General features: G+C 41.3%; 1 protein-coding gene across 2 annotated transcripts; it reads right to left on the bottom strand.

Annotated features, from left to right (window-relative positions):
• Nucleotides 1-815: 815 nt before the first annotated feature.
• ABTB1 (ankyrin repeat and BTB domain containing 1) lies at nt 816-23,480 on the bottom strand. 2 transcript variants are annotated; one of them, XM_072420544.1, is made up of 12 exons: nt 23,265-23,480; nt 21,559-21,621; nt 20,301-20,356; nt 18,278-18,422; nt 17,804-17,963; nt 17,029-17,074; nt 15,443-15,559; nt 14,486-14,601; nt 9,713-9,811; nt 8,625-8,792; nt 7,106-7,306; nt 816-5,185 (listed from the first exon to the last, which is right to left on the bottom strand). In XM_072420544.1, the coding sequence occupies exons 1-12, from the start codon at nt 23,318-23,320 to the stop codon at nt 4,979-4,981; spliced, it is 1,434 nt and encodes a 477-aa protein (XP_072276645.1). In that variant the 5' UTR covers nt 23,321-23,480; the 3' UTR covers nt 816-4,978. The 2 variants fall into 2 exon arrangements, with proteins under 2 accessions (XP_072276645.1, XP_072276646.1); XM_072420545.1 differs by lacking the exons at nt 21,559-21,621; nt 23,265-23,480 and adding an exon at nt 21,031-21,507.
• Between the last annotated feature and the right edge of the window lie 956 nt (nt 23,481-24,436).

Below are 24,436 nucleotides of genomic sequence, written 5' to 3'. Positions count from 1 at the left end.
GAGGAATCTGCTACCTAAAGAGTAATTTCCTAATGAATTAATAGGGCTGGGGTTGGCAGTGCAGGAGCATGCTAGAGGGGTCTATGTATGCTATTGATGGTGACGAGGCTCACACTGCGTAAGACTAGAAGGGAGGATGAAACAATGGTAGGGTCTTGTTTAACCAGAGCATGGAGAACAATGCCTTTGGCTATCTTATTCTTTGACTCTAACCCAAATGAAGAATAAAAGCATGTAAAGTAGCAGTTTGGACCCCCCCCCCCCCCCCCCCCCCACAAAAAAAAAAAAAAAAAAAAAAAAAAAAAAAAAAAGTGACATTATATTAGGGCATTGTTCACTTAACAGATACCACATTGCAAACAATAACTATTGCTGTTATAATAAAATCCAACTGAAAGATTCAAATTAGCAACATATATTCCAGGTGCATCAACACAAAAATGTTGGCACAAAAAAAGTATTATAGTTTATTTTCATTCTAGGGCAGCCACAGGTCGATTAGAAAAGCTTGCCCTTTGCCAACATGCTGTAGAGAAGGACCCTTGCCTTTAAGCTCTGCCATCAGCAAATCTCATGTGCCCTACTAATTGGAGAACTCAACGGGGAAACTAGATGGTTTCTTATCACTTTGTGTGCTGTAGATGCAGCAGGAAATATGCAAAATTCTCTCCAAGTACCCAGTACTGCTGCTTACCATTGGCTTTCTTTCATAAACTATATTCTATACACTAGATTCTATTCAATGGCCTGAATACCACAATTACACTTTTCCTGAATAGCTAGCATCACAATCTCAGAATAAACTATGCACCAAGTTTTAAGGAAAGAATTATTTTATTTTTACACAGCAGACTTTCACGCAAATACATGCAGCTGCTTATCTTTATTCAGCGCGAGGCGATGTTTCACGAACAAAATGTACAACACAAAAATGAAAATATGTTTGTCGGATTTCAGTGCCCTTTGAAGTATTACTTACATTTCCTTTGTTTACATACCCTAACACTTAGCTCATTTTGTGGCCTACACTGCCGAAATGATGGCTTGAAACCAACTGGTCACTGTGGCCCCATTTCTGTACAACATGCTTTGGAAGACCCAGTCTAACTGCTGAACGATTTATGGAGAAATAAACTAATGAGATAAAATGAATGTGAAAGGGAACAAGGAAAATATGTTAATCAAAAATGTAAACCAGGACAAAGAATACTTGTGGAAGATATTTTTGCTGTTAGACTTGGGACTAAAAAGATTCATCCAAATTTTGCATATGGATTGGATGCAATTAGAGAATACAATCAAATTTTGCACATGATTCATCCATGAAATGAATTCAAATATGAAATGGGAAAAAGGGGTAGAAGTTGGGTGAAAACATTTATACATAAATGTCTGCTTTTTCACATAATGCCAAATACAAAGCCATTAGACCCTGAGTGGGTTTCAAGTGTTACTCCAAACCCTCTTCATGGCAGTGCACTGGATTGGTGACAGGTCAAAAGGGGTAATTAAGGTGCCCACTTTCCCTATGTAAAATGTTAGGGCATTCAGAGAACCTCCAGCAGTACTGCAAGAGGGAACCACACAGTCCCTACTTTAGTAACTTTAGGAAGTATACCTAAAATACCCATTTTGTTGTCCAAGACCCCCACCCCCAGACCATACCACTGCAGAGTCACGCTAATTCCACCATCTGGTTCTACCTTCACTTCCATCTTCAGAAGAATACTATGGTATGGGACAAATGTGCAAAGAGGAGGGGATACAGGGGCATATTTAACAAACCTGTTCCCTATGCCTTGAAGGCAATTAGGTCTTGGGATTTTTGTTGCACAGACTGGGTTTTTAACTTATGAAGACACACAAAGCAGTGTCCTCCAGCTCATAAGTGTATGGGTATATTGCTGAAATGAGGCAGACATTGTAGAGAACTCCAAAATAAAAACAATGCTTCTCTACAATCTCTGGTTATATTTCATGAACAACTTTACCTTGTTACTTTTTTATGGGTTAACTAGATAGCCCAAGGACACTTTTAAAAATAAATACCAATTTTATTTTTGAAATAAAATTTTACACAGGCCACAGCCAGTAGGAGAACAAAGGCAATATGATATATTTTTTAAAGCACAAATTCATTCTTAGAGCTGTCACGAATAAAAGTGCATCTAAAACAGAGGCTGTTTTTGTGAGACTTGCCTATTTGTTTGTCCTGGTGGGCATTGTCACCACAACTAATATTGGGTTGGAGAAACAAAAATGTAGCCATCATTTTGCTTATGGCATCACCCAATTTTTCCTTATTTTCTAGTAGGCATAAGGTGTGTTCTGTACACCCATGAACTTCCTCTAAATAAATTAAATGGTTCAGCAAATCCAGCTGGTTACAGTCATGTATATTTTGCACAAGACCTAAGCTCCACTGCTTGAGGTGTGCTACAAAAAAAAAATAGGTGACACTTATTGAAAACAATAGGGCAGTATCCACAAATGCAAAGCTGAAGTATGCCGCTTTTCTCTGTCTATAGAGTATGAAGCTGGCTTAAAGCCACTCCTGTTTTTTCACCTAAATCACCTGTAATTAACTGTAGCAGATGGAACAAATTGCTTCTGAGGGGTAAAGCTGCATCTACATAACTGTGATCAATCACACCATTGCAGTACCGTGCAATGTTGCTGCAAGAACATACCACACCTGGACTGTATGTTCCATTGGTAATCATTTATTTCTCTTAGCAATTAATCGTTTGCCATTTTAGCAGTGTGAAACTCTTAGAAGTCAGCTGTAAACAAAAAGCAATCTAAGCAGATGAGGTATATAACTTTTTTATATGCTTTGGATAAGTATGAATCTCGACACACTTCATATTCTGCATTTTCAACAGTCAACATACCATGTGATTATCTTTCAATTGGGATAACCAAACCACGCATAACGTCAAGTTATATGTCCAAATTTCCTGTGTCGCTAACCAGCGTGGCTTCTCAGGAAGTGGTTAGGAGGAGGAACTGGAGATCTATATATGACCATAAATTATGAGTAAAGTGACTTGTCAAGCCACAATTATTGACTTCAAACGATCCATTTTCACAATAAACTACTGAGCTGGGAGGCCAAAGTAACTCCATGGCCGGGTGTAAAGACGGATGTATTTTTACATTGGTATTGGACGAGAACCCAGCATTTCCTCTACCTGACTGCTGTATTGATTAACTACATCGAGATAGGCTCAACTTTGGCTCAGATCACACAGCTTGAATGAGCTAGCCTGGCCATTCACATACACCAAAAGCAAGCCTCCAAGGCTGAAAAAATAGACTAAAGTTTTTTGTTTTTTTTGCCAAACAGTGCATTAGACTATATACATAGGGTAAGTAGTTGTTTTTATGGCTTATGAGTTTTATATTAGGTCTTTAGTCAACTTTTAAAAGGTGTCTGGATGCCAAAGCTCAGGTCTATAGCTTCTATCTTTCCAAGACTTCAGCAACAAGCCCTCTTGACTTATCTTCATGAGGTCATAGAGAACTCTATGGTGCTTTTGGGTAGAAACAAAGGAGTCAACACAGGGTCCAGAAAAGATAAGGACAAAGAACATTTTACTTTCCAGTTCACCTACAACACTGAAGTCCCAGCTGTGAATATACCTTAAAAAAAAGTTGCAAAAACAAAAGCTTAGCTCTGATTAAAAGGAAAAGCATTAAACTCAACGGCAGAGATACAATACAATTCAAATGTATAATAACTATGATGGAAGCTGGCTTGAGCTGAGCTAATCCTATCCTTTAGAGGGTCACATTGACTCTTTCAACAAGAGGAAAAACAATTTCATCACAATATTCTTTTAGTACAAAATATCCAATTTGAAACTGCTGTTCACGCTATCAATACATGATTAGGAACACTCCAGGGTCCTGTAAAGCGGATTTATTACAATTAAAAAAATTAAGCAATGCACCTGCTGCAGCCATACAGAAAGAGGACCACTCATGAACGTGCACGGAGTGCATGGTGCCTAAGCATTGTGTCCTTTAATAGTCCAATTTCACATTATGAGACAAAGCAAGTTTCATCCAAAAAATAGTAGTTTACAGGCCCCCCCATTAACAGAGGGTGTGTACCAGAACAGCATGGGCATTGGGTACAAAGCATAGACACAAACAAATGTACCCTCATAAGTGGTTCCTAAACTGTTTATTTGGAAAGGGAGGCATTTTACAGACACCTTTCCTCTTTTTTTGTGTAGCAAGAAAAAGTTCTGCAGAAGTGAAGAAGCTCCAAACAAATATATTCAAATTAAATATTTAAAGGAATACAAATCAGCTAATTTTGCATCCTTGCAAAAGTGCTTAATTGTCTCTTTTGTATTTATCCAATTTTTTTTTTCACTGAACAGCTGAAATCAGGCTTGCCGTTATAATTTCAGCTATGATGAATGGGAAGAAAAGGCACATAAATATATTCACTTAGGAAGGAAGCTCAGGTTGGGCGAGGGTGGAGTAGTCAAAATTGCAGCTTTGATGAGAGTCAAGCTGCATCTCTACAACCCTGAAACCTAAATAAAAAGCAGTTCGGTCAAAACATTTTACTTTTCCAAAGTCTATCACCGGAAAGCCAATAAGCAACATACAGTTATGTGGAATTTAAGTGAAGACCTCCAAGCTAAAAACGCAGGTAAGGGTCGGGGAGAAAGTTTACAAAGCAGCCTCATTGGATTGTCTATGACTTTTCTTACGCTAAACAGCCATGCAGCACAGCCGGGGTAATCGCAAGATCTTCTGGCAGATTACAGCGCATATATATTTGTGTTCGCTTTAGTGATTTACTATTGACTGGAGCTGCTCTAAAGCTAAATTTATAAAAGAGAAATGCAACAGTAGAACTCATAATTTAGCTCAGCCTCAAATGGCTTGTGACACTACAAATCCCAGTATCCTGCTCAACCTGGAGTGATCAGTACAACATTTGCCCTTCCTTTGCTTAGCACTCCAATCCCAAACTGCCCAGCAGGCTCTCCAGTGCCTCAAGACGCTGGTTAGCCTCTTCAATGGCGCTGTAAGTTTGCACATTGCTGGTAATGTGGAAGCGAATGTCATCAATCAGTGGGATGGAGTCAGTCTCTTGCCGTTCCTCAACAGCAGCCGCGTCTTCTCGGACTGCAGCTGCAAACTCTTCTGAATCAACCAACTGCAAAGAAAAAGGAAATAAGTACTCGGCATAAAATATTTTTCCTAAAATCCATTAGGGGGGACACAGAAATTTTACACATTTAAGCTCTATTCCAACAGGAGTATTGGACACTTTGGCAAATAGCAAAAAGCATTATGCCAGCCCAGGGTATAATCCACCCTACTATCAGCAAGCCTCATGGGGCACATTAACCAATTCCTTACTAGGGGACTAGAGGCAGATTGCTTAGCAAAACTGAACAGCCTATAAGGGTGTTCTCAATGTTTGTGCAGCAATAACTGGAGGGGGTGCAAAGTAAATATCTTTGGAGTCCTTTTAAACCTTAAGACAGAAACAGCACTGTTGGAAGCAACAGGCTGATCCTCAGACTTCAAAGTGGTATCCATTAGAGCCAACATGGTCTGTTATAAGCCAGAAGCTAATAGCAGAAGCTTGCAACTTTGCAGAAAAAGATCAGTCAAAGACTTAAGTGACTTAGTATCAAAGTCTCCATGGCCAAAGGCTCAGAAACAGCAAATGCCACAATACAATTGGATATAGAATGAGTTGGAAAGGCGTTAAAATGTGCTTGTGGACTCCGAGTTGAATCCTAAAACTGGGTAATTTTAGTCCTGCTTAACGGTGTTAAAAAAAACTCATTCAAAAGGGCTGAGGGGCCAGTTATACTCAGACAAGACTCTGATTAGGGAAGAGATTCGAAAATTAAAAGGCAGCATGATTCCAGACTACAGATGTCAGTACTATCTGGGGGGCATGCTGCAAACAGTCCCGACACATTAGTATAGAGCAGTGTTTCTCAGCCAGGGTTCCTCCACAGGTTGCTAGAAGTACCTTGAGCAAGGAGCAGTTTGTGCAGTCAGTTTAAGTGACACCAATTATTGTTTTGACTATCTGTAAGGGTGACATTCTTCTCAATGGCCAGAATTTTAAGAGGAAGTCTTGACTACCACACGGAGCTCCTGATATAGTAATTAGAGCATGGGGGACCCTGAAGACCTGAATGTTTTTTCAAGGCTTCCCTCATGTTAAAAATGAGTCGAAACACTGGTTTAGAACATGCAAGCAGTACCTGGTACAGAAGAACTGTCCCCCATCCCGTATTTTGAAAGAACCAGGTTGCACCCAAAGTCACAGCCAATGTCTTGAGTGCTCATGATTACTTAACAACTAGAAAAAGATGAAGATTCACAAGCAGATGGTCAGGTGACCAAAGTCACTTTTTTTGGGCGGGAATAATGGACCAAAGATTGAAGCACCGCATGGCTCTTTTTGCAGGTGTAGAAGCAGGGTCATGCTTCCTTGGTGCTGAGTGGTGGGATAAAGAACACCAAGGACAGGCAAATGCATTATAGTATCCTCCTCAGAAATTTTTTGGGTGGGAAAAAGCTGTAGGCAGGTGGCGGGCCCCGTATTGTGACCCAACTTTTCAGTAAACACCCAAAACAGTCAGGTGGGTACTAAAATGTACTAAGTGGTAGGCCCGGCTAAAAGGGACAGGGGACAATACTGAGTTAACAAGTAGAATGAGCCTGCCAAAGCAGCCAGCAGGAAACAAGACAATGGTGTCCAGAAGAACAATTTGTGCTGCTTGTCATGTCCTCCAAGACCAGGCAAACCAGCAGATCTGGACACGAAAAAAAACTTTGCAGCTAACTTACTTGAAATCAGTGTGGAATCATTCTGTTTATAAGAGGGGTCCTGGACTTGGCAAAAATTTCTGTTGTGTCCAGTCCTACTGTAGGCAGCAGTGTAAACCATTTAATTCCCCCAACAGACAAAAAAAGACTGGTTGTAGGGCAACACTGACAGTTTTTAGGAGCCCTAACCCAAAACCAATCTGAGTTTTAGGTGAAGGGACTCTTTCAAAGTTTGGCAAGCTGTCTACAGATATGAACCTCTTCTCCCTAGGTTCCATACCTTCTCTATAATACGGGCCATATACTCCGTACACTGATCTTCTAAACGAGTCAGCTGAAATAGTTTTGCTATCTTCCAAATTCCGATAACACTGTCCTCATCCAGCATCTGTGCCAACACCTTCCCGCACAGCCGCTTCAGTCCTGGGAGCAGATACAGGTCAGCAACGCACATCACCTCGTAAGCATTCTCTGGAGACAGCTGAAAAAGACGGGGGCAAGATGAGGATAGGGAAAAAACAACAGCTTAAAAAAGGGTCCATGGAACAAAAGGTCAGGGAAGGGACCATAGGACAAGAGATTGTTAGGTTAGAAGAAAACGGAAAATGTACTGATCTCCATCCAAATTGCTGCTTGTCCTTTTCTGACCTCTGAGGATAGGAACACTACAACAGAACTGATTGTTTTCAAGAAACGGCAAAGACACAAGGTCAATTAAAGGCAATCACTATTTTGCCAAAAAAAAAATATACAAGGCTTTATTCTGATTGGTAGCTGTAAGAAAATTCTAAGTGCTTCCACTTGAAAAATCAGTTGATGTGAGAGAAAACATTATTGTGTATGAAAATTGCAGGAAATAAACAAACCAGACATCCTTCAAAGCATTTATCTCTATTTATGGGACTAAAAAACATATATAAATAACTTTTTGGATGGCTGTCATCTTAGGGGTTGATGAGGGGACACTTCCACATCTCTATAACATTGGGGAACGTGTTCTGTTGTTCACCATGAACTGGACAGGGCTGATAACACTGCTTGAGAGAACAATGCAAAGTGCCCAGCAACTTTCAACTTAATAGGTTTCTGGTATTTGTTTTCACTTATTGAACAGATATCAGAAACCTTTTCAAAGGGACCAAAAAGGAGATGTTCAATTTTTACAGACACTTTAACTGGTCCAAAAGTTAGAACATATGTGCAACCCTCTGTTGCCACCTGCTGGGCACTTCCATTAAAAGTATACTAAAGAGAGCTAGAGACATGCTAGCCAGGACTTTATGTAAAGGCACGGGTTCACTTCTAAACTATGATGGAAAGGGTACACAGGCAAAGACTGCTGTACACTGGCTCACATGGATAGCACTTGCATTCTTCATTACTGTGCTAAGGTCCCAAGTTTGAATCTTGATCAGGACACTTATCACTGCCTCCCGGTCCTTTTAGGACAATTTGTTGGCTTCGGAACTAGTCACTGACCAGTAACTAAGGAGCCAAGTTTCATTTCACAGATTCTGTAATGCAGCTTCTTTATCCCACAGATGGGGATAGGTCTGCTTTAAAAAGAGAACCCTAAATCTTTCTATCCTTCCTGTGCTGGGCATCCCAATATCTATAGAGATTTAGGCACACATAATAGTTGTGTGCAAAAATCATTGGGATTTGTACATTTGCCTAGATTTTGGATGTTATTTTCTACCCTGCACTACAGAATTTAACTAGTTGCGGTGAAACACCTTTATTTTGCCCAGCCCAGGCGTTCTGGAGGTGCCGTGTTATTGAAATTGCAGGGTGATCACCTCTGTATCATCGCTGTAGATGTAGTACAGAACGCGAGTGAAAGTCTCCTCATTGATGTTGTGCAGGGTTATCACAGGGATGCTGGGCTGGCTCTGCAGCTCCTGGCTCTCACAGAAGTGATCCTGCAGCAAAGCCTTGAAATAGTCGCTCCGGCCACAGAAAAACGACTGTAATGAAAAAAGTATTGACATTAAAAATTTAATCTATCAAACTGAACAAAGCAGTTGTGTATTTGTAATTGCTGAACAGCTGGAGGGTCTACATAACTCCTTGCCTCCAAAGGGCTACTGGAGCCTTAACCCATTACAACTACAGGTCATTTAAGTCTTTGTGGACCACATTTTTGGGATCTGCTATGCTATCAGGAAATATTGTAACATTTTTTATGTTCTGCACTAGATTTGCACTTTTTATTTTATAATTTTAAATAAAAACCTTTGCTCTGCTCATGCAGGGGGGAGTGATGAAAACAACCCAGGTTTTACAGCTAGGACTGTATGCCAACTTCATGTGACAACATTGGCCCATTCAAATGCCAGTGCCATCATATGAATGGAGGTTACATGCTCCTCCATGTACCAGGTGTACATGGAGTTGTACATGTACATGTGTTTTTGAATAGCAAGCAAGGGGAGGAAGGGGAGCAAAAAGGCATTACAACATAAAAAATTGTGTTGTGTTCTGTACACTGCAAATGACAAAGATATATATGGTTGAACAACAATGTTTTTTTGGACTTTTTTTTTTTATTATTTAATCCTTGCATGCACAATTATCCCTACATTGTTGGCTATTAAACTTAGTCTAAAATACCCTAATAATTTATTAATGTAAATAATTAATTAGTAATAAGTAATTAATGTAAACATCCCCATTCTTTTAAATAAAGAAACTGCTAATCTCAAAAGACTCATTTATACATAAAAATAGTCCAAAGCTTTCAAAGAATTGGCAGGTTTCCCACCACAGACTCTGCTCTCATTTAATCCAATGAATAATTTTTATGGCCATTAGCCAGTTTTTCATTTTTTTGGTCTACAAAGGAGATTTTCCATCCAAAAATAAAGAAAATAAAGACGTTTCTTACTTTGTGGCACAGGAAGTTGTAACCCTGGATATGGAAACAGAGGTCGGGGTAACTGCAGAAATTGTCGGTGCTGTCAAATGGCAGCTCCCCGAATCCAACCTAAAATACAGGAAGGACAGAGGTGAGGTAAATTATAATAAAAGATGTAGTACTAATATTTTTATAAAAAAAAAAGAAGAACTGTACAATACACAACAATTGTTTGTGTTACTGTAGGAAGTTCAGGGTACAAGAATAATGCCACACTGACACTTGTGTGATCAACAGCAATCACAGATGGACATGACTTTATACCCAAATATGTTAGGCTTAATATGGCTGCTAATACTGTAAATCCTAGTGCTAGCTTATACATAGCTGTAGAGTAATATATACAATATAAAGCCAAACATTTGGGAAGCCATAACTATCACACCTACCTATATGGCTGTATGAATGTGATCACCCTTCAAAAATTAGTTGTTTTTTTCCAGGGAAGTGTATGGTTGGTGCACTGGAGACATTTTAAACAAATATGCTCTTCCAAACCTCATAAAGACTCTTCTCCCATGTACAAGTAAACAATGCAAGTGTTGGAGACACTTCCAAAACCAAACCAGCGCTAGATAAAAAGTGCCAGCAAAAAATGTATATTGGTTCTGCAGAGACTGGGGAAAGGTTCTAAATCCAGATTTTGTGACCCCCTTGTGGTGGAAGAAATGAGTTGTGAGGGGTCTGTAGGATAAAAATAGAATAACCTTGTAACATAGAGCTTTGGTTTCTCCTGTACAAACGCATTACTTCCTTCGCACAAGTTACTAGTCTCAAACACACAGGCTTACAGAACAAGGGGATCTCCTTCAGTTCTGAAATGAAGGTGCTACCCACCGTCACTTTTTCTTCCTTCTATACTTAATCTTTTTCTAGGTTTTGGGGTCTTCATCTATCTTGAACGGTGGAGCCAAGATGGCCAACTCCCGTGAAAGCACGCAGAGGTTAGCTTGTCTTGTCACAGAATCATGCCAAGACTGTACGCCATTAGAATGAGTGCCAACATGGAGGCAGAAGCATCGCAAGCATTTTTTACAAAGGAAGTGGATGACTTAGAGACACCTCTTTGGCTAGCTACCACCTGCAATGGTTCTCGTCGGCTAATTGGCTTAGGGCGGATATTGGACGAGAATCTTGGGTGTCCACAGTGCCCGTCGTCCATCGTCCGAACGACCGTCCTGGCAGATCCATCGATGCTGAATGACCATAATGGAAGTAAAGGGGGAGAGAGCGCAGCAGGGTGCTGCCCCGTCATTCTCCCCCACCCCTCTCCATAGAGCAGAATGTTGCTGTATGTACAGCATTCGTTCATGCATTGTCAGTCGCTTGTTGTTGTAAAGGATCATGAAAGATCCTTTCCATTGACAATTATTGCATGTGTGTACAAAGCCTTGGTCTTGTCAATTATTTAATCACTGAATATTGTATTGTAGGAGGATAGTAGGGCCCCCAGAGGAAGCGCATACCAAAAAAATAAATAAAAATGCAAAAAACACACTTGCTGCAAACAGAACATGAGGCCACAGTGCTAACCACTAGATTACTATTCTGGGTATGTGGGGTATGTGTTCGATGATAAGAATTTGTTAATGGGCAGACTACATCTTCAAATATCTATACAGCATATAAAATGGTAAACTACATGGGACAAAGTTGCAAAAGATCTGAATGGAAAAGCAAAGCAAACATAAAACACAAAAAAGGATTACATAAGCCACAAATACACATTAACCTTCCCTATCATGAACAACTAAATTTAGACGTCTATAAAAGGCCTCGGAGAGAACAATAAAAACATGTCTAGTATGCGTGAGCAAAAGAGAAAAACATTCTATATCCATAGATATAACGATTGTTATCTGCGAGATTTGTGACAAGAAAATGGAAGCATTAGGGCTGAAATGCATTTACGACGATGAACAGCATAATTACCTGCAATGCTATTAACTTGTGTGACTTGGGTGAAACGTGACAGAAGTATTATACACACAACAATGGCACTATAATCGCACAGGCAATTTGGGAAAATGGGCTTTAAATTTTTTTTCTTTTTGGATATGGTATGATTAAAAATAGAAAGGGCTGGTTATTTGGAGCCATCCCTTAAAAAGGTAATTGAGTTGGCTGAAAGAGGCTGTTAAAAGCGCAACGGTGATGTTCAAAGTGCATTCATGAGCTGCGACCAAGTCACTAGTAAACTCAAAGGATTGGCACAAATTTCAATGGGCTCATTAGCCGTGCTGCAGTGAAGCATGTTGATAAATATATAAAGCAATTCTAAGCACTGATGTTTCTCATACAAGTTCAAATTGTTTTCAAGCTGAGGAATATGCTTTTAGCTGCATTTCAGGATTCATCCATCATGATGCAAGTTAAATGAAATGCGGAAATGTCCTGGTTTGGACTTTAAGCCCATATATTTATATTATATATATATTTGAATTGCTTGCATGTATGCTAAGAAATTTGTGTAAGACTTCCAGGATTCAATTACCTCTCGCAGAGATCACCATACTCCTAAACTGTGTTTCCTGACCTTTTTAACATGGGGAAACCCTTGAAATAACTTTCAGGTCTTCAGGGACCCCCTTCTCTAATTATTATATCCACAGCTCAAAGTATAATAGTGTAGTGATCAGTGGGAATAATGTCTGCTACATTTGTGGCCATTGGGAAGAATGTCACTATTACAGGTAGCCAAAAAGATCATTGGTGTCACTTAAACTGACCTGAAAGGCACAAACTGCCCATTGTTTAAGGAACCCCTAGGAACCTCTGAAGGAACCCTGTTAGAAAAACACTGGACACATTTTTGTAAAGGAATCATCCAGGCACCATTAACTTCCTGGACTGGGATCCACCACAAATCTGAGAAGTGACAAAAGGAAATCACTGGAAGAGCTCACTGATGGAGACAAAAAGGCGAGAATGCAGCTAATATGATACACACAGATACTGCCATACCAATCAGCAAATAGTGGCTGTGCCTATTATGGTGCCTATTATACAAGTTAGCGGATGGTCCCTGAACATTTGAAAGGAAACTGTAGCATATTCCTGTTTCACTTTTCTTAATGGGAGTGTTGGGTTCATTATAATCACCTGGTAAATTTCCCATTCTCCAAATAGGAAAGCTGAAGAGCCTGTATCTCTTTGGAATTAATTAACCTTTCTCACCAAAACCTAAATCTCCTTTGCAGGTAGCTCAGTCAGATAATCCTACACTAAAAGAGGATGTCTAAAATTTCTGTCCCTGTTGTATCAGACTTCTGTCTCTGTTGTAGGGCAGTCTGCTGCCAAAATCAGTGAGCCAATCACACAGGTAGCAAGTTAGATTTTTGTTTAGAGCCTTTTGAGAAAGGAATGGGAAAAATACAATTGTGTGCGGAGGGAAAATTTGCTTTCCAATTGTTAAAGCTTTACAGATTTGACCTTCCGCAGGCCCATCTGTCCACATTAATGAAAACTCAGGCCCCTGGATCACCATGGCAAATACATTGTGTTCCCAGAGGGAAGTTATATTTGGAAGCCAGGAGGGAGAGGGCAGCCAGGCCTGCTAAGACATTAATAGCTCCCATCAATCCCTCTAATGTGGTGGTAAAATGCCTCTTATTCTGTAATTGCAGAAATCCCAGAGCAATCGACAAATACCATGTTTCTGTTTCTCGTTTAACCTACAAATGGGATTAAAGGCCATTCTTTCGAGTACGCTGGACACAAATGGTTGACAGCATGAAATACAGGCAGAGAAAAGGTTCAGGCTGTGTCCTCCGCCTACACACACAGCCGGGCGCTTGTCCGTTTACCACAATGGCATCCCTAAGATTCGGTGTATTGGTTAACCATTTTACTGTCACATGTCTGGAACTAAAAAAAAAAAAGCCACATGGTGATCGTCTAGTTCTTAGACTGGAGAAAAATACACATAAATAACATAGGTGGCAAATAATGACCCAGCTCTGCAGGGATTAAGGTGGCACGAGGCCCTAACTAATTTAACAACTTGAACAGAGAAAAGACAACCCAAATGCATTGTCAGCACTGAAATAGGTTGTAGCTGGGCCAACTTTGGTCCTCAGCTTCTGTTTGGGTTGCCTTGTGGATATTCCAGAGATTTTAGTTATGTGGATAAATGCCGATCTTTAAAGTCTGACCTCATCCACACTGTGGCAAGTCAGATTGGTCCAGAATTTGCCATCAGGTGATACCCAAGTGAAATGTTTTTTCTACAATTAACATAACAGTTCAGTTCACAAGTCAAAATTCATGTGATATTCCCCCTATGACGTCGGATGTGGCCTTGAACAGCCAATTCCCAGACTCAAATACTGTAATGTTAGGAAGACGGTCACCTACCCTGTGTAACTGAATTGGTAGGTTATTTCAAATCTGTCCATTGCAATGTGCAGCCAGCTCTGAATCTGCTATAATACCAAAATAAATTCAGACAGGACAACAGTACTGTAGGACCACTATCCCTGGAGCAGATAAAGAACTAGGTGAGGGCACAGTTATTATTCAGAAAGATGTGAAAGGTCTCAGACTGGTGGCTTTAGAATTATAGAAAGCAATATGATGTGAATGATGCCTCATTCTAAAAAAGCAAATCAATAAGAAGGGGCATAGGTCTTTACCTGAAGTCTTTGACTGCAATCAGAAATATAATGAGCATGGGGGTGAGGGGTCCATTTATAACTACTGGTGAACTTTAAAAGTGCATACTTGCTACAGAAAAGCTCTCACCCTTAACTCAGCCGGCACTGCACAATCTGCCAACATTGCCAAATCTTCTTGCAGACGTCCGTTCCCTGACGGTTCCACGGTCAGAACTTTCACGCATGTTCCTGGCTTGGAAGACACTGTGTGGCAAACACATTATCATTTCAGAATAAATTTCAATTCACATAAAACTTCCACAATGCTATTCCTAGAGGTGCCCTTCGCTGTAGGACCTGCATGTTTTGCATAAAGAATGCAGTGAATAGGAATAAGAAGACCATTTTGGCTTCTTTAGCCCTAACAGCAGATTTAAATAAATGAGATCCATTTAAAAGCACCTGTTCTGTTGGAGAACCCAATATGGTATAAACTGAGACAGAAGGATTTAAGGCACAAACATTTCTGAATTGTTAATGCTAAAACATCACCCATTTGTATGTGACCATGGTAAAGGCGGAGCTTCAGAGACAATGTTCTCTCGATTTTCCCCTTATCAGCAGTCATTTTTTGCAATTCACCGAAACGAAAGTGCTGTGTCATCCAGCGTGATCATCTACTTCCAAAGATGACACAATTAGGTAACTCCTGGGTCTGACACAGATCGAGCCCCTACTTTGTGACTCGCTGCATTGTTACAGTCTGATGATTGGGGACGAGGTCACCAAGGAAATGGCTGCAGCAGACTCATGGCATCATTATGTCAAAGTCACTGGACAAACTCAGGGATGGTTTTAAATAAGAAGTGAGAGAAAATTTAAAAAATTATACAGTATGTTGGTAAATGCCAGAAATCATATGCAGAGTCACTGAAGGGTCCACTTTAGGCAAATATAATAAGCATATGATAAATAAACTTCAGGAAATAGAAAATTGCAGAATATTTTCAGATTAAAAAGATTATGTGACTAAACTCCACAGATAGATGGATTAAAAATCATTAATTCTGCTAGCAAGGCTGTTTATAGCTTTGCAGATACTTACCAAATTCATAGACCTTTTTACATTTCTCCTCCAGCTCCTCAATGAGATCCTGCAGCCGACACTGCTTGGCCAGCCTCTTGCAATCCTCCACGTGCTCCACATCAATGTCCAAGCGACCTGGGCAGATAACACAACAGACAACAAGCATTAATGAGCAAAGTGACCCATAGGGAATCACTCAACACTATGAACAAATTTTCTGCAACGCTATTTTATTATGATTGTTTTAAAGCTGAACTCATAGGAGTATTAAAAGCACCTAGGTAACACCATTCCCCTACTTCCCATTCATCATGTCTGTGTCCATTTAGTTAAACAGTCACATGATCATTTGCAATGGTCTAACAGGGCTCAAACGCCTGAATATCCTGTTTGACCGGTGGCTACAGTGCTCTCACGTTGAGAGAGAGCACTATAGCCAGCTGTGGGGGTCCCAGACTGATGAGACTTCTAATGACCAACCCAGGTATTATTTTATATAAATTTTTATTTTACAAATGAGATATTTAGTGACATCTGCCCCAAGGACCTGTTTTTTTCAGGACATTACAGGTTTTCTAATGAAAAGAGGGTTACTTTCAGAACATCTTTCTAATTATTAATTGCTACAAGCTTACCACAGCTGGTAATAAGAAAAAGTAAGGAGGGGGTCACATTTTAACAAACTCAGCTGGGTGTACAATCTGAACTTGAGCTAGTGATCACACTTTCCCCAAAGCACTTAAAGCATATGTAAACCCTATCTTTCACTGTTAAATATAGGATTTTAAGATTTGAGTTAAAGGTATACAACAAATGTTGTTTCTCTGTCTGTGCCAACATTTCAGTTAGCGTTGTACTTTGTTCTCCATGACTACAAAGCATCTCCTTTGGTATGGGGGATCAGGACAGATAAGGTGTTTTGCACACCTGTCTTAGAGTGAAAATGCTGCTTCTTTATAGATACAGTACGGTGCCTGAGCATTTTCACCCAAGGACAGAAAGTCTGTTCCTAGCAAGATCACTGGTTAAAAATTAAAGGAATATAAGCCTGAAAAAGTCTGAAGTTATACAAACTAAGCAATGGTAAGGTGCAAGAAAACACATTAATATTATTCCTCAATATAGATACTTTGTTACATAAGCTGTATTGCAGAATAAAAAAATATTGTCCAATTGCAAGAGTCATGTGTATTCTCATTTAAATATAGTGTGGTTTTTGTATTTTTTCAATATCGCTGCTGTAATCCAGCAAGAACATGTAATACAGACTAGACTGGTGACTGCTGTTCTCTTTCCTTGTACAGGTTTACTGGTCTTGTATCCCACCCCTGTAGTTTTCTGCAGGTAGTTTCTAGTTGGGGGATCTGCTGGGCCCTTCCCACGGCTCTACTCTCTGAAAAGGCCATGTGCATCACTGCTACCATTACATGTAATGTTTGGGTTTCTAAAGGCAATAGGTGCACACAATGTTTATTCCTCAGAAATACTGTATATTTCCACAAAGGAAATATACAGTATTTAAAAGAACATTTTTTGCACAGTATTCAGCTCCATGAATAAGTCTGTTATACAGCAATGTTCACAAAGAATACTTGGTCACCTACCTGTGTACAGGTACTGAAGAATGGAGCCAAAAGCTGCTGGATTTATCTCGGGGGAGAAATCACATTAGGTGTGTTGTCTACTAGCAAGGCAAAAAACAAATACATGGTGTGCTTTTCTCATTTTCGTTAAAATGCCAAACTTTGCCAAACTCTGCCCACCTGCTTTACAGTGTTCAATAAGAGGGCATTAATAGCCAAGGAGGTTTTCTAATTGGACATAAGAATAGCAATTAGGTAAGGGCTCTAATGAAGGGAAAGGATGTGACTTGCCTGGTTAGGTAAAAGGAAACATAAGGGCTAGTTCACAAGAACAGTCAGGAAGTAGTTCCGGGCAGCTTCCACCATTATGTTCAAAATAAACCTGTTTTGGAGATGGTGTTGATGGATGGTTGATCCTTAACTGCCCCTATTCATTTCATGGGAAAGCGTGAGCCAAACGCTGCCTAAAGCATCCGGAATTCAAGTTTACCTTCGGTCAAGAAGCCTTAAATGCACCACTGACCGACCACCCTAATGAAGTAGCACCAAATGACGCCTTATGACTTGTAATTGTAAGCAGGACATATATTCTACTGTATACCCAAAAATTTTTTTTATTTTTGTTTAGTTCTGACAGTGTAGGGTGACATCTAGTGGCCATAAAACAGTATTACACAGTAAATACAATCTACTGTCAATGAGATTTTATTTGTAATCTTTATACTACAAAAATATAACAATTACACACGTACATTTGCTTTTGGGTTTGTTTTTGATTCATGGCATGCCTTCTTACCAATGGATGTTTGAGAGCAATCATATTCTTTCCCTTCCACTTTGTTTCAAACATTTCAGCAAAATATGGGCTACGAGCCCCGAGGACGCAGCGGTGAGCACAGAATGACATCCCGTGGACCAGGAACATAGTATCACTGTAGGAGCCTTGCTCCAGGAGCCTGAAGAATCAAGAAGGGTAAAACTAAGTTAGTAAAAAGTATTGATGAATTATCTTTATTGGTATTTCGGTGATTCTGGTACTGAAATACCAAATTAGTGACAGAAAAGGGGATTTGGTGAATTACATGGTAGGATGAAATAATGAAACCTTGAGCAGGTATACTGTGCTTCTTAAATACATTTCAGGATTGTATTATGAATTGAGCAGGACTGGTATTTACATTGGCATTGCAAAAAACTAGCCTATAGGCCATTAGTCAGTTATGGTTTCCTTAGGGATAGTCACAGATTGATGGTTTCATGTTCTGCATACCTCTGTAAAAAGTCATCATAATAATCCCTCTGCATACACTTTGCTGTGATTCGCTTGTATTCCTTTAGTAGTCTCCGGATGGGGTCACTCAATGCACCATACAAGCAACGTTCGCCATCAAATGTATTCGCCTCACACCGGGCACCTGCAAGATATAGAAAAAGTTAGAGAGCCAATGTGTTCCTGCATGCAAACAGAATAATACATTTATTGGTTTGAAAGCTATTTTGGAATGATCCCAGAATTAAATTCCAGAATTAAGTATGCCTGTAGTGTTCTTTGGACAACACTACAGGCGGTCTGAATAGACACACCTCTGAAGTAGCATTTTGTGCACAGAGTGCTCCCAGAAATATCACTGTCTGCCCACATCATTAGTTCCCAGACTTGCCAGCAGTTTTTCTTTATCAAGCAAATTATCAATTGGATCAAACTGCTGCTAGCAAGCTCTGCATGTGAACTAAAGCCCAGGCAAAGATTGCATGGCCTCTGATAAACAGAAGCATTTTGGGTTGTTCACACCAGGTTGTTAAACAGTATTTACATTGCACCAACATATTACGCAGCACTTTACAATGTCTGTAGGCTTGGCACTAGCTGACCCCCAAAGAGGCTCACAATCTAATGTCCCTACCACAGTCATATGTCTTTAATACAGTCTAAGGTCAATCTGGGGGGAAGCCAATTGACCTGACCGCATGTTTATGGAATGTGGGAGGAAACCGGAGTACTTGGAGGAAACCCACACAGACATGGGGAGAGCCTGCAAACTCCAGCAGATAGTGACCTGTCCGGGATTCGAACCTGGGACCTAGCGCTGCAAAGGCCAGAGTGCTAACCCCTGAACCACCGTGCTGCCTGATTGTTGTGATCCAGAGCAGTAAGGAAAAACATGTACAGTACTCCAAGCAGTACCCACTATTTCCTAAGGTATCTGTATCTATATAGATTTATTGATGAACAAGCTTTCCATGGGCCAAAAAGTGGAACTGTGTTTTGGTTTCTTCACAGCCGATTAAAGTGCTACTTCTTCAGGAATTAGGATACAGGCACACCAATACATTATGAAGTTATAAGTAACAGTGAAATATTAAATTTCTCTTTTAAGAATGATAATATACTAAAACTAAACATTCCTAGGTTTAGTATAGTTTACTCTGTTATCTATGATGTATTAATATGTTGCAGTGTACATGTATTCTAATCACTCCTGAAGAAGGAAAACTTTTGTAGACTGTGAAATGTATTAAGGAACCAAACCTGTCCCATTATTTGTCCCAAAGGTGTGGAAAGCTTGTTCAGCATGTATCTGTTAAGAAAGGGCCTTAAGAATAGCTGCTACGGCTTGGAATATGTATTTTTTTCTTACTGCTCTGGATCACATGGTGTTTTGTGTGCACACGTCCTTGTTTTAAAACAACTCATGATGTTTTAAGATATTTGTTGATGCTGTAATATTTTCTAGGGTATTTATTCCTAAAGTAAATACATCATCAAGAAATAAACTTTATGTAAGAGGATCACTTTTCCTTTCACATATTCAATAAAAAATGGGGGGATTTTTTTTTTAATAACTTGTTTATATCTCTTTTTATTATTTCCTCGCTGCAGTGATAAAGACTGATAGGGAAATCTCAGGAGGCTGTAGGTTGCTTCCTGCACATGCACAAGATTGGGAGTCATCAGAGAAGTTCCTCAAATGTAAGTGAACTGGCACACAATATCACACGTGCGCAGATTGAGATTGGGGCTTCTTTTTTTACATTTGGATGCTTTGTTGGATGACATCAGCCAATCTATTTCATGTGCAGTCCATAATTGGATGCCATCACAAGAAAGAAAGCAAAATATAACATTTTGGGCTTTATGGTTTCTATCTGAAAGTCAATAATATAAATTATCTAAGCAAGGGCTGACCAGGGAGGTGGTTGCTGCATGAATCAGGCAGACGCTGGAGAAGGGAATAAATGATTAATAAAAGCAGCTTCTTTGAGTCACCTAAGCAGGATGTTCGGTGGCTTACCATTGGCTAAAAGGTACCGCACCAGATCTTCATGTCCACAAAGACACGCATAATATCTAAAAAGTGAGTAAAACAAAACAAGTCAATAACAGGAACAAAGTTTTAAAGGGATCCCTCAGTGACAGGTTTTCTTGACAGTACAATCGATACCTTTGCCAGGCTTCCCTGTGACTCAGACCAATCACCAGATTCAGACACTCTCACTTGGAGGAGGGGATTTGTTCATCTGTGAAAGCTTTGACACAGAGCTTACACAGAAATTAAACCCCAAACATCTTGGCGAGTGGGTGGATTGATAAGAGAATCTGTCACTTTGCCTATTAGCAGATTTTAAAGCTGAACTGTATGCAAGCAGATAAGATGGAAACGCTTTACCCATAGAATATATAGATGCTGGGACCAATGCCAGGATAATATTTCACACATTACAATCTCCTTCAAATCTCCCAACACCTTGCCTGATACACTGATCATCCCCAACAATAAACCCACCAACAGGTAAATGGAGATACCACTGATGATGTGGTTACAATGGCCCCTGATAAGTATGGGGTATATTAGGTATCAGATGGTCAGGTCTTGAAGGTGATGTGCTGGAAGTAGGAAAAATGGGCAAGTGTAAGGATCTGAGCAACAAGGGCTGAATTGTGATGGCTGGGTGATGGGTCAAAGCTTCTCCAACATGGCCGATGTTTTGGGTTGTTCCAGGGATGCAGTGGGTAGTACCTACCAGGCCTAAGAAAGAACAACCAGCAACAGGCTCATGGGTACCCAAGCACCCCTGTTGGGTACAACCCTAGAGAAGAGCTTCTGAAAAAAACTGCCCATGAGAAAGGTGCCAGAGCACACAGTGCATTGCAAATTGCTGAACCTGGGGCTGCGGAATTGAGGACCTAAGTGCCCATGCTGACCGTTGTCCACAAGAGCCTACATCAGGCCGATGAGTGTCAGAAGTGGGGAATGGAGCAATGAAATCAAGGATTTGATGTAGATCATGTGGATTGCTGGGTGCATTGTGTAACCAGGTACAAGAGGGTAGAAGGAGGATCGATGAGTAGAAGCCAGGCCATGGGAGGTAGTGGGATCCAGTCAATGCCTGGATGGGTCAGAGCTGCATTGGTGGCACAAAGTGGACCTACACAAAAATTGGTTGGTTTTAATGTTGTGATGTTGTCGATCAATGTAATGAACTCATTTTTTATTACAGGCACTCCAAACAAAGGTCCCCTATGAAAGTTCAGTTTTAGAGGCCACCTACAAGGGAGTACTGTCCCACTTGTCACGGACGTTCAGTTCCACGTCTCTCTGCTCCACAAGGTATCTGAGAATAAAAAGAGAGAGAATGTTAAGAGTCACATAAAACGGAGAAGGCCAGAACAGAGACAGAAACCAATGTCAGGGGGCAAAAAGTGTCACCACCAGCTGGATGGCTGCCGAGAGAAGTCACACATTGATTATCCTGCCCTAGTAATGAGCACTGGGTCACTTTACAGAGAGCAAAGCATTGTGGGAAATGTAGTCCTGCAGCTTTATATTAGGAGCACCTGATAGGGATTTCCATGAAAACAAAGGTTTCCCTTGTGACCAAATCATCAGCCATTGCCCCTGTGTGTCACTTCTATTGCCCCATCTGCTAGAAAGTCCTACAAATACCCCATGTGGTGATCCTTCTGTGCTCTTCTGCTGGATTCATCCACAGTAACTGCCATCAGAATGTACAATATGGCCCTGGGTGGTATGACCCCAGAAAGCCTAATGTGCAAGCTTTGAGGTAATACACAGCAAATGCCCCCATGGTGCTTTGTGCATAGATCAGTGCAGGGTCAGTCCTGGTAATTGCCCAAGGTCCAAAGTATTCCCTATGTGATAGGGTGGAATGATACCCCAGTGAAGTGCTATTATCTGATCCAATGTGAACCCCAGTAATTGCTCCAGTGTGATGTTTGCCCTGATACATGCTTTATTATAATTAATCTATGTCCAATTAAGTATTAACCCAATCAGGTGCCCCAGTGTGCCAGTTATTTGCACCAATGCATAATGATTTAGACACTGACCCAGTATCTAGCTAACCCCAATAACTGCCCCCAGTGTATTAGTTGTATGCCCCTCTAAGGTGTGACCCCGTTAATAACCCCAATGACTCGGTTCCATGGCACGGTGTGGTAAGACCGCCAATATATCCCTCCTAGTGAGCCAAACCTTTTCTTTGTTATAGCATTCATGTCCCCAGTATGGTGCAAGTTCCTATAAAAATGACCCAAGCATTCAGCACTCCTCTTTAATACTGTATAATCCCCAACTGCCCGAGTGTAGTGTGACCACTAGAAATTGCCCCAGGAAATGCCTCAGTGTTATAGCCCCCCCCCCCCTGGTGTGCTGCCATGACAAGGTAATGTGTGTTACCCAATACCTGCCCCAGCATCACCCCTAATCATGACTCAGTACTATGCACTGGTGTATACTATCCCAACATTAGCCCCAGGTTACTGCTTTACCCTCATAATTGCCCCAAAAACTACTACACCCAATATGTGAAACCACATCAAAACCAAAAGAAATGCCCAATGCCCTGGTATTGCATATCCACAATTATGGCCCCCATGAGTCAAAACATGCCCTTTACATATTACCCAAATAATTGCCCCAGAGTACTGGTTTACCCCTCCCCAGTAATCTGAACACTCAATAAATGCCCTACATACCTGCACCCAATGTTATGTGACCAATCCCTCCAATAATTGCCCCCCATACCTGCACCCAATGTGCTCTGACCACATTGCCCCAATATTACATAATACCAATAATGCCCCCGTGTCCTGGTGTGTAATGCCCCAATAATTGCCCGGTATATTCGGGGGGGGCATTACACGGGGCCCCAATAATTGCCCGGTGTAATCCCCCCCCTAAATTCCCCAGTGAGTCAGCTCTCTCCTCCACCAGCGCCGCCCCTCCCCCTCTCACCGCACTCGGTAGATGTCGCCCTTCCTGCAGCTGCTGAACAGGTCACTGGTGTCCATCGGCCCGGGCCCGGCGCTGGGCGGAGCGAGCGGCTCATTGACCCGGCGGGTTCGAAGCGCAGCGAGCGGAAGCACCGGAGAGGGCAACGAACACAGGGGACACCGAGCAGAGACACCGAACAGCTGACTGCTGAGAACCCCGCCCCCTAACTAAACCAAACACAGCCCTCCGCGCACAGCCCCGCCCCTTTTTTACCCCGTTATACTACCCCCTGTCTATGTGAAACGTATCACTTTGCGCACAGACACGCCCCTACCAATAGAAAGACATCGCTCTCAGCACAGTCTCGCCCCATCCAATACAAACACACAGTTCTAAACGCAACCCCGCCTCTCCAATACAAACCAGCCAATCTATGCTCGGCCTGCACACGCCGCTCACCACACAGCCGCCCCCTGCCAAAACCAGTTCGGCGATCCGCCCTCAGACCTGTCACTAGCTTAGAGAAGCAGCTCAGACTCCTCCCAAATGCTTCTTACCACGCCCCTTACTGGAGATTTCCAGATATAAACTAATGTGGCCCCGCCCCTTCTGTGTGACTTATGCAATGTAAACAAGACAGTGTCTGTCTGGCAGTACTTTGCATTACAGCTCAGCAAATACTTAGATAATGCCTTGTAAATTCCAACATGCAACCAGCCCATAAATACGTGTATGGACTGGGCACAACATACAGCCAGGCCAATCAAATGTTCATTCAAGGTCACCAAGGTATAGAATATTGTGGATTCTGCTCTGCAGGTACCGGGATAAGTCAAAGCATTGCTTGGGGCACTATTCCTCCCACTGATACCCCCAAGGATGGGGCACTACTCCTCCCACTGATACCCCTAATCATGGGGCGCTATTCCTCCCACTGATACCCCTAATGATGGGGCACTATTCCTCCCACTGATACCCCCCAGAATGGGGCACTACTCCTCCCACTGATACCCCTAATTATGGGGCACTATTCCTCCCACTGATACCCCTAATCATGGGGCACTATTCCTCCCACTGATACCCCTAATGATGGGGCACTATTCCTCCCACTGATACCCCCAAGAATGGGGCACTACTCCTCCCACTGATACCCCTAATTATGGGGCGCTATTCCTCCCACTGATACCCCTAAT

This window comes from Pyxicephalus adspersus, chromosome 8, assembly GCF_032062135.1.
Source record: "Pyxicephalus adspersus chromosome 8, UCB_Pads_2.0, whole genome shotgun sequence".
NCBI lineage: Eukaryota > Metazoa > Chordata > Amphibia > Anura > Pyxicephalidae > Pyxicephalus > Pyxicephalus adspersus.
This window is presented reverse-complemented; position numbering and strand designations above follow the sequence as displayed.